The following is a 9,646-nucleotide window of genomic DNA, read 5'->3' as shown; positions in this document are numbered from 1 at the left end:
GCCTCTCACCCTGGGCAGGCCACATCCCACCCCAGCAGCCCACAGGTTGTCCCAAACTAGCTGCTTCTCCAGCCTCTCCACAGCAGCAGCATGGGGCGATCCAGGGAGTCCCACACCAGTGATGCACCTCTCTCCACAGGACCAGAAGGATGAGGCGGTGCAGACAGAGGCCGCCTCCTACATGGCTGCCCATGGCCAGGCTGCCACCGGCTGCAGCATCCCGCAGGAGCACACAGAGCTGCTGGAGCAGGTCAGCACCCGTGCGTGGGGCCGGGCGGGAACGGGCAGACAGCCCGTGGCTGTGCTGCTCGCAGGGGCGGTGGCAGATGCAGAGGTGATGAAGGCAGACGTGGGCGGCCGAGGAGCACTAGTACTGGGTACAGGACACGCGGCTGGGGAGGGCGGCTGAGCAAAGCGGTGCTGAGGGAGGTGGGATGCGTGAGGAGGGGTACATCTAGGGCCACGGGGCTGGTGATCCTCGAGCAGAAGCTGCAACACATGCACGCTGCGGCCTATGCCAAGGAGACACTGCGGAGGAACCAGGAAGAGCTCCAAGCCCTGAGGGAGTGGGTAGGTAGCGGGTAAGACCTGCTGTGGGGTCCCTCCATCAGCCTGGCACCAGTGTCCCCTGCACCCTTGGGTAACCCCCGGGGCCTTCCCAGTGCCCTGGGAGCTGCAGGGGAGCAGTGCTGTCAGACGGAGAGGAAGAAAAGCTCTAGTAAGAGCTGCAGCAGGTGACGGAGCGGATGAGCACCTGAGAGAGAGAGTAAATCCCTGCAGCAAAGCCAGTGCTGCAGGGGTGGGCAGATCAGCAGCAGGAGAGGGCACAGAGCTCGCTCTGGCAGGGAGCAGCACCAGCAATGTGGCCACCACTAACGCAGCGCCTTCTCTGCAGCTGCAGGCATGGGAGAAGCAGCGGCAGGGGCTGCAGCACAGCCTGGCTCAGCTGCAGGAGGAGCTGGGAGCCACCCAGGCCAGGCAGCAGCAAGGTCTGCAGCAGCTTAGCAGAGTCAAGGAGAACATCCACGACCTGCAGGAAGCAGCGGCCAGCAGAAAGGAGCTGGCAGAGCTGCTGCAACAGGTGAGGCAGGGACAGGACAGCCCCAAGTGCAGGCAGCCAGCAGGGCCAGAGCCCTCTCCTGCTTCTGGGCAGCCCCAGCCTGCCCACGGCTTGGCCAACCACCCTCCCTGCCCCGCAGCTTTGCGTGCAGGTGCAGGACACAGCCGCCCTGCAGGCAGAGCTGGCCCGAGCCCAGCAAGAGAAGGCCACGCGGGAGGAAAAGATTGCAGCCTATGAGGAGGAGCGGCAGCAGCTCCACGGGGAGCTGAGGAAGCTGCAGGGATCCCAGGACCAGAGCAGGCATCAGGTAAGCGTGTCCCATGCCCCAGGGCGCCGGGAGTCTGTGCTCAGCGTGCACCTCTCACTGCCGCTCTGTGCCACTGGCAGGCCCACTCCCTCCAGCAGAGGCTGCAGCAGCTGAGCAGCCGAGCCCAGCGCTGGCAGCAGCTCCACCAGGACAACGAGCGAGCTCTGGCTATGCAAGAAGAGGAGCTGGTGGTTTGCAAGGTGGGGTTGTCTTTCCTGAAGGCAGAGCTCAGCAAGGCCATGGAGCAGATCCAGGATAGAAACAGGCATCACCGCAGCCCAAGGGCAGGAGCCCAGGCTGGGCCCTTCGCACCAGGGAACAACCAATCCTGGCCCGGGGGAACGGGAGAGGTGGAGGGGACAGGGCAGGGCACTGCACAGCCCAGGGCACCAAGGGGGACGGCTGCAGGGCTAGCAGCAGCAGAGCTGAACGTCTTATTGTCCCTAAACTAACCCTCTTTGCTCCGCTGCAGCCCCTCAGCATGGAACTACGTTATGCCAGTAGCGCTGAGGTGGTTCTCCAGAGCAGCTCTCCCAAGGCACCGGTGTCTCCAGCCCCTCTGCTCAGCCCCGAAGGCTGCTGCCCCAGCACGGCCTGGTTTCCCCAGCTGCCTTCAGTCCTGGGCTCAGAAAGGCGGGGAAGAGCAGTCAGGTGCTGGTTCACACGTAGCACAGGGGGGTCATTCTTTCCAGGTGGAAACTCTGCACTCTTCCCACGCTCCGGCCTGCTTGGACAGCAGCAAGCCGCGCAAGGAGAGCGAGCTGGTGCTGGTCAGCTTCAGCCAGCGTGTGAAGCAGGTATGAGTGAAGCAGCCTTAGCGGCGTAGAGGCAGACGGCTGCCTTCTCCTCACGCCAACACGCCTTGTTTTCAGGCAGTTGCACGAGCAAGCGGCGCACAAGACCCAGCAGCAGGGCAAGCAGCCCCCAGAGCTGAGGGGGGAACAGGAGTAAGTGGTGAACAGGACTGAGCTGGACTACCCAAGCTCCTACAAGGGTCAGGATTGTCGCTGCACCGCTGCAACACCTCCTCTTCCCTGCCTCTCCTCCAGGCATCTTCAAGAGAGAGTGGGCAGGACACAGGAGAACACGTACCTCGTGCTGAGAACACACGAGCAGCACCACAAGTGTGTGCAGGGACGGCTGGGCACCGGCCGCAGTCGGGCCAGGCTGTCTTGGCCCTCTAGGTCAGTGCAATTCTGTGCCTTTTCAGGGCAACAGCTTGACCGTACCAGCCCTGAAGGGCTGCCTCCTGCCAAGACTCACCTCCAGGATAAGCGGCAGCACGAAACGAAGCAAGGATTAGACTGACGACCTCTAAACAAATAAAATTATTTTTGTTCCGTAGCAAAATGAGTGCCAAACACCAAAGCCTTCCCGTGCCTCAGAGTGCAGTGGTCAGAGGAGCTGGGCGCTCTCCCAGGGCTCAGCTGCTCCTGCCAGTCTTTAAGCCTCAAGGCAACAGGCGCTGTCGCCTCAGAGGCCGAAGCGGGCTGGGGTGCGTCGTGGCGTCAGGGGCTCTCCCTGCTCCTTCCGCCCAGGGGTGTAGATTTTAGTAGACCTGCCAGAAGAGGACAAGGGTGATTAGCGGAATACAGAACCTTTCCCTGTGCTAGAACACCCACGGGGAAGGTGGGATCCTCCACGCAGCTCACTACTGCTCTGAAGCAGGCAACCCACGGCCAGCGCCTACCTCGCACTGCCCAGTGGGTTACGGCGCTCCTGCTCCTCCCGTCGGGCACGCAGCTGCTCCTCAGCCAAGGCCATCTCTTCCTCCATGGCAGACACTTCCTCCTTGGCGCGGCGGCGGTTCTCCTGGAACGAGGCAGCAGCAGGCGGAGGGCTGGTCAGCAGCAGGCTCTCACAGGCCTGTTCCTCCAGGACACACACTGCACTACACAGCCGTGCTGTGGGCCTGCTGCCTGCCGGCTCCTCCGGGGCAGGAGACTCACCTGGCTTGACTTGCCAGCATGTTTGATGCTGTAGAACATGGGGCCCAGCTCCGCCAGCCACTCTCCATCCACAGCAGTGACACACTGCATGTATTCCTGCAGGGACAGAAGGCGAGACTGGGGTAGCGGGGTGGCACTCTCAGGGCCTGGGCACCACTTCCAGAGCCACGGCAGCTTCCTCCCTCCCCTGCCTGCTGATGGCACTTCTCGGGCTGGGACTGCACCCCTTGCAGACAACTCCTCCCGGCCTCAGACTGGGGGGAGCTTGGGGGTGGGCTTGGCGGGACTGCAGAGAGGCTCAAACATGTCCCACATAAGCCAGGAAAAAACGTTGGGAAAGGACAAACGGGACTCTGCGGATGACACAGGCGTGCCTAGTTGGTATAGATGAGAAAGGCCAAGAACCGCCCTTCTGCCAGCCCCTGGTGTCACAGCAAAGCCTCCCCATCTCCCTCAGAGCACCCCCCACCCTTCCTGCCAGCCCCCAGCCCCAGCTCACCTTGGTGGTCATGACCAACTCATGATACACAATGTAGTCCGGCGTGTAGCCCATGCCAAACAGCGAGCTGGTGGGGTGCAGGTGGCAGGGCATGCCCGTGCGGATGTTGACATACTCCCCGATGCCCTGCAGCGAGAAGTGTGGTTAGCACACCAGTCCCCACACAGGGCCTCTCAGCCCCCCAGAGCAGCGCAGACACCTCTCACCTTCAGCTTTGCGGCTTGGTGGAAATACGCGGCACAGATGCACTTCCTGACAACATCCCAGTCGGTACCGCAGGACGCCAGGCTCATCCGCTGCTGCACCATGATGTCCTTCAGCTGGGCACGCACCTCCCGCACCTGCGGAGGCGGGTGGCAGTCGGATCCCTTTCCTGCGTAAGGCTCCCTCCCCCCCCGCCTCGTTGCCGCAGCCTCACCTTCCGCATGGCCTTGGCATGGATGAAGTGCTGGTTGCACCACAGCGTAGAAAAGCTGTTGTTCTTCCACTGCAGGTAAACGTTCAGGTAAGTCAGGTGATCGCTCTCTGGAACAGCGAATTTCTCCCGCACTTGGTCACTCTCCTCCTCTCGGCCCTGAAGGGCGAGCAAAGAGCACAGGTTAGTCAAAGGGCAGGGGAAGGCCCCAAACTGCCGGAAGAGCAAAGACGTACCTTAGGCCGGTAAAAGATGGCGGGCACAGACAACATGGAGACAATGAGCAAGATCTCAGAGCTGCAACCCATGTCGCAGGAGACGATGAGCATTTTGGAGAGCGCAGGATCCAGTGGGAACTCCACCATGAGGCGTCCTGTTGAGGTCAGACCACCTGTAGGAACGAGCATAGGGATCAGCAGCTGCACAGGACCCAGTCCCGTGGGCTGACAGCTGGCCCCAGCAGCCAGTACCTGTGTTATCCAGGGCCCCCAGGATCCAGAGCTGGTACATAGAGTTCAGCATGTTGTCCTCAGGGGGCGGATCCATGAAGTGGAACTGCAGCAGGTCCTGCACACCCAGGGACTTGAGCAAAAGCACGACGTTGGCCAGGTTGGTGCGCTGGATCTCGGGGACCGTGGTTGTCAGCAGTTCGTTCTTGTAGGCACTCTGGGTGTAGAGCCTGGGGAACAGATTCCACGAGCATGCTCCTCCTGTTCAGGCCACTGCATTCCGTACTGCCTCGCCAGCCCTTGCCCAACCCAGCCAGGCACAGCACAGCGACGCTGCACTTGGCCAGGCCAGACCCCAGGGAAGAACCTCTACCCTGGCCCAGGTGTGGCCTCCGCAGCCCACGAGGGTGCCTGGGCTGCAGTACAGCGCGCTCTCAAGCACAGCCCTTCCCTGGGCGCACACCAGTCGCAAAGCAAAGCCTTGAGAAAGCTCCTTTGGCCTGGCTGTTATCCTGACAGCATCAAGGGTGGAACAGCCACAAGTGAAGATGGGCAAGGGAAGAAACTGGAGCGTATCCTTAGTTCTGCAGAGGCACTGGGTGCAAAAGAGAAGGCCTCAAGGCCTGCTACTGCCCTCATCCCCCCCGAAGTTCAAGGTAATGAACAGTTATGGTGAGAAAAAAAATACACATAACCTGATGCCAAGTGCAGGTGGAACACCAGGGACGTGCCTACCTGAAGCAGTGGCCTGGACCTGTTCGGCCAGCTCGGCCTGCCCTCTGGTTGGCATTGGCTTGGCTGATCGGGTAGATCTGCAGCGCATCCATGCCTATACGGGGGTTGAAAACCTGCAGGGCACAAGAAGAACAAACTGAAGGAAGAGGAGGACTGGGTCACTACTACAGAACTCCCTCAACCCAACCCGAGACCGCAGATATAGAAGAGGGCAGGAAATCTTGGCTTACCTTCAACTTGCAGTAGCCAGAGTCAATCACAAACATGATGCCGTCCACCGTCAGCGAGGTCTCCGCAATGTTTGTGGCAACAATGCACTTCCTGACCCCATCCGGAGCCTGCAAGCATACACGGCAGTCAAATCCCTGGACAAGGGCCTCTGCACCACTGAGGAAGAGTGCAGAGCAGCAATACAGAACCCAGAAGGACAGGGGTGACTCTTGGGAAGTTGAGGGGGACACACGTGTTCTCTTGCCCTCCACATGCAGTACAAGACACATCTGCCCCTCTCACTCATGCTCAGTAGTCCCCCTTGCTCTAGTTTCCCCTGTCCCCACTCCTGTCGGAGAACACATCAGCACCTTCTGGAAGATCTTGGCCTGCAAGTCCGATGGTAGCTGAGAATAGATAGGCAGTACAGCAAGAGCAGGCGCCTTCTCCAGCTCCTCAAGGTGCTCCACAATTTGCTCTGAGGTCACCTAGACACAAAGGGGGGTGTAAACGTAAGACTGACACAACTAGGGGGTCGGACAGTGCCCAACCTTCCAGCTCACCTCGATGTCCTCCTGGCCAGGCATGAAGATGAGGATGTCCCCAGGAGCACCAGACAAATGGACCTGCAGGGCTTGTTTCACTGCAGCTTCCACATAATCCTCCTGTGGAGTCTGAAAGGCACAGCCCAGGTTACAGACGCCAATAATTTCACCTGCCCCATCCCTGTGTCCAAGACTGCATCACAGCACAGCTACTCCTGCCCTACCCTCTCTGTCCACCACAGAGTACAGTACACCCAAGGCACAACCCCCTCCTGTCACAACAGACCTTCCCTCTGCAACACCGACCATACCTTGCTGAAAAGAATATCAACGGGGAAAGTGCGCCCAGGAATGTGGAAAATAGGAACGTTCCCAAAGAAGGAGGCAAATTTATCTGCATCCATGGTGGCCGAAGTGACAACAAGCTTCAGATCTGAGCGCCGGGCCACCACCTGGAAAGGAACAATAAGGAAACGGCATTTGTGATGGCTGCGGGCTGCTTCCATCATTACTGAGACAACAGCCCAGGGCAGAGCTGCTGCTGTGCTCTGGAGGCACTGGCCACTGATGCCAGGGAACACAGATGCTATGGGATCTGAGCAGTTAAGAAGACCCATGGACCTTGGTCCAGGAAGCCTTAGGCCAGCCAAGATCTCTCTCTATCTGTTTTCTCTATCTGTTTATGAGTTTCTGGCAGCACACAGGCACTCCGGGAGATTTAATCCCCCAGAATCAGGGACTGGGATGTTGGAGCAGCACGTGCAGAGATGTGGCAGCTCCGCTTCCCTCTCCCAGACCCGTTAGGGAAGGGCTTTCCCTGCCCACACTCTGCTCTAAGGCGAGCTCCCGTGCCCTGTGCTGCTGCCCTCTAGTCCGGGCTCACACGCACCTCCCGAAGCAGGCCAAAGAGCACGTCAGTATTGAGCGAGCGCTCGTGTGCCTCGTCCATGATGATAGCGCTGTAGTTGTCCAGGTCAGCCTCGCGCAGGGACTCACGCAGGAGGATCCCATCCGTCATGTATTTGATCACGGTGTTCTCGGACGTGCAGTCCTCAAAGCGGATGGCATAGCCCACCTGCGAGGGCAGAGAGACCAGCGAGTCTTCCAACAGCCCGGTGCACTCGCTGCCGTCAGGCTGCGCCCACCACCAGGCTCACCTCCTCTCCCAGGCGCACCCCCATCTCTTCGCTGACCCGCTTGGCGACCGACATGGCCGCCACTCGCCGGGGCTGGGTGCAGCCAATCATGCCGTAGTCGGTGTAGCCGTCCTCATGGAGGTACTGTGTCAGCTGGGTCGTCTTCCCACTCCCCGTCTCCCCCACTACGATCACAATGCTGTTGTCTCTGAAGGAAGGGAAACGGTCTTTTTTCGTACACCGCAAAGCAGGGCTTTTGCCCTCGCAGCCCTGGCTGGCCACCCGGCGTCGTCCTGCTCGGGCGGGAGAGCTGCCACCTACCACACAAAGCAACGGGCTGTTTCCCGAGGGTACAGCTTCCAAACAGGCTGTGTATCCCAAAGAATTTCTCACTTGGGTTCCTGAGGTGTAGGCCAACGCCCTGGGGATGCTCCCTAGTAGCCGTACCTGAGGATGGAGAGCAGCTCCTGCTGCACAGCAAAGATGGGCAGATATTGCCTCTGCTCCAGGATCGATTTCTTCTTGGCAAACTCGCTGCTGGCTTGACTTTTTTCTTTCATGTGTTCAGCAAACTTCTGCTCAGTCCTAAGGAAACACCAGAAGTCCTGAAACTGCCTCTCCACACCCACACAGCCTACAGCCCATGAGATGGGAGCAGGAGTAATTCAAAGCAAGCTCCTACTTGTAATCCACTTTGCCATCTTCTGTCAGCAACTCGTCCTTCTCTTCCTCCTTCTTGATCCCCATAATGTCTCCCAGTTTTGTGCCTGCCAGCTCCCAGTGCTTATGCTGAGCCTGGAAGGACGGAGAGCAGCGTAAGTGCCTCATTCTTCTCCGATCCTACTCATAAGACTAGGAAAGCATATTAGCCCCACAATTCCCAGTGCTACAATGCAGAACACACCCCCTGTTCCTACAAGTCCCCATATTCCAAGTGAACCTGAACAGAGCTTTTAAACTGGTCCGGATAGACAGACTTCAGGCACAGGGTGACCAGCCACCTCCTAAGAAAATTATTCCCGCTGCTGACCCTTCCACTAAATCTGAATTTAAACCTACACACGTGAACCAGAGAGAACCTTCCTGCTCCTGACAGGTGCTCACAGGCCTCTTCCTCACCTTCCCATTTGCTCTCGCCTCTGATAACAGTTTAGCTTCCACCTCACTGCGTACATAGCTCAAATCCAGCTCAGCCTCAATTTACAAGGAACACATCTCTGCTTTCCCACAACCATCACATTAGCTTTAGAGAAAGTCCCTAGGAAACATCCTCAAAAACTCGTTGCTACCTTACTGCATGCTCCTCCTCTCAACTCTTCTGCCAAGACATGTCCCACTGCCACCCTGACTGCTGACTGTCCCTAAGCTACCTCACATTCCACCTGCTCTCTTCTCCCAGGCTTCCAATGTCTTTTGGATCAGACACCCCTGCACCAGTGCACAGTGATCCCAGGCAGTGCCTGAGGAAATCACAGCAGCCGCCCATGAGACAACGCAACGAGCTGGGCTGCCAGGACATCCCAGGGCACAAAAATACGAACTCCTTTCACCACTGCCACCAACGCCTTTACTGCAAAGCCCAAACGAAGGCTGTGAGGCACTACGAACGCGTACAGCGGGGTAGTAAGTCAAAAGATCACAGCGTACCCTCTTACGCTCCTTCTGCTCCCTGTGCTTGCGCACCAACTGGCTGCCTTTCCGGGCTATGATGGCCAAATCTGAGGTGGCATCCTTGACAGGGATGACTGGCTCCGGCTAGATAAAAGAGGGGTTGCTTCAGTTCAGACAGCTCACACGTGCGGGGACCCCTGCCATCAGCGCCTTCAGCCACAGTCTGTACCTGCTTGGTGAAGACAATCCTTCCATCTAGGAAAGGGGGCACCAGGTTGTGCACCAAGAGATGCACTTTGGCCGAGTTATCCTCCTCAAAATCTTCGTCCACTTCAATGCGGTGAACCACCCCGCTGGTCAGCATGCGATTCGTCTCCCAACGCTCATTATCCTGCAGGAAACAACGTACCAGAAAATGCACAGAAGCCCCAGAAAAGACAGATCACACCAAAATACTGAGCTCGGGTCTTGGCCCTGCACTGACAACAGGATGAAACTGATGGCTCCAGCCTAGGGAGCCTGGCAGTAAGCACTAGGGAGGAAACCATGAGTAGAAGCAGCAGGGTATGAAAACACAGACTGGCTGGCTGAAGAACACAGTCAACAGTTCTCCAAAGAAACCTGGCCCACAAGCCCCCTGCCACACTCAGAAGACGCCAGGAAGCCTGGACATAATCCTTGCTCGTGCTGAGGGCAGGAGCCCCCAGGGTCCACTGGGCCAACCACAGAC

General features: G+C 58.6%; 1 protein-coding gene across 2 annotated transcripts; it reads right to left on the bottom strand.

Moving 5' to 3' along the window:
* Positions 1–2,668: 2,668 nt before the first annotated feature.
* DHX38 (DEAH (Asp-Glu-Ala-His) box polypeptide 38) lies at positions 2,669–9,303 on the bottom strand. 2 transcript variants are annotated; one of them, XM_010152658.1, is made up of 19 exons: positions 9,146–9,303; positions 8,953–9,060; positions 7,988–8,100; positions 7,753–7,890; positions 7,327–7,513; positions 7,059–7,244; positions 6,481–6,621; positions 6,188–6,298; positions 5,996–6,112; positions 5,645–5,752; positions 5,415–5,527; positions 4,701–4,909; positions 4,467–4,621; positions 4,234–4,389; positions 4,022–4,156; positions 3,816–3,941; positions 3,317–3,412; positions 3,058–3,179; positions 2,669–2,925 (listed from the first exon to the last, which is right to left on the bottom strand). In XM_010152658.1, the coding sequence occupies exons 1-19, from the start codon at positions 9,278–9,280 to the stop codon at positions 2,841–2,843; spliced, it is 2,541 nt and encodes an 846-aa protein (XP_010150960.1). In that variant the 5' UTR covers positions 9,281–9,303; the 3' UTR covers positions 2,669–2,840. The 2 variants fall into 2 exon arrangements, with proteins under 2 accessions (XP_010150960.1, XP_010150961.1); XM_010152659.1 differs by lacking the exon at positions 9,146–9,303 and having other exon boundaries at positions 2,677–2,925; positions 7,053–7,244; positions 8,953–9,080.
* Between the last annotated feature and the right edge of the window lie 343 nt (positions 9,304–9,646).

This window comes from Eurypyga helias, unplaced genomic scaffold, assembly GCF_000690775.1.
Source record: "Eurypyga helias isolate BGI_N326 unplaced genomic scaffold, ASM69077v1 scaffold11555, whole genome shotgun sequence".
Taxonomy (NCBI): Eukaryota; Metazoa; Chordata; class Aves; order Eurypygiformes; family Eurypygidae; genus Eurypyga; species Eurypyga helias.
Note: the sequence above shows the minus strand (reverse complement) of the source record. Positions and strands in the feature narration are given on the sequence as shown.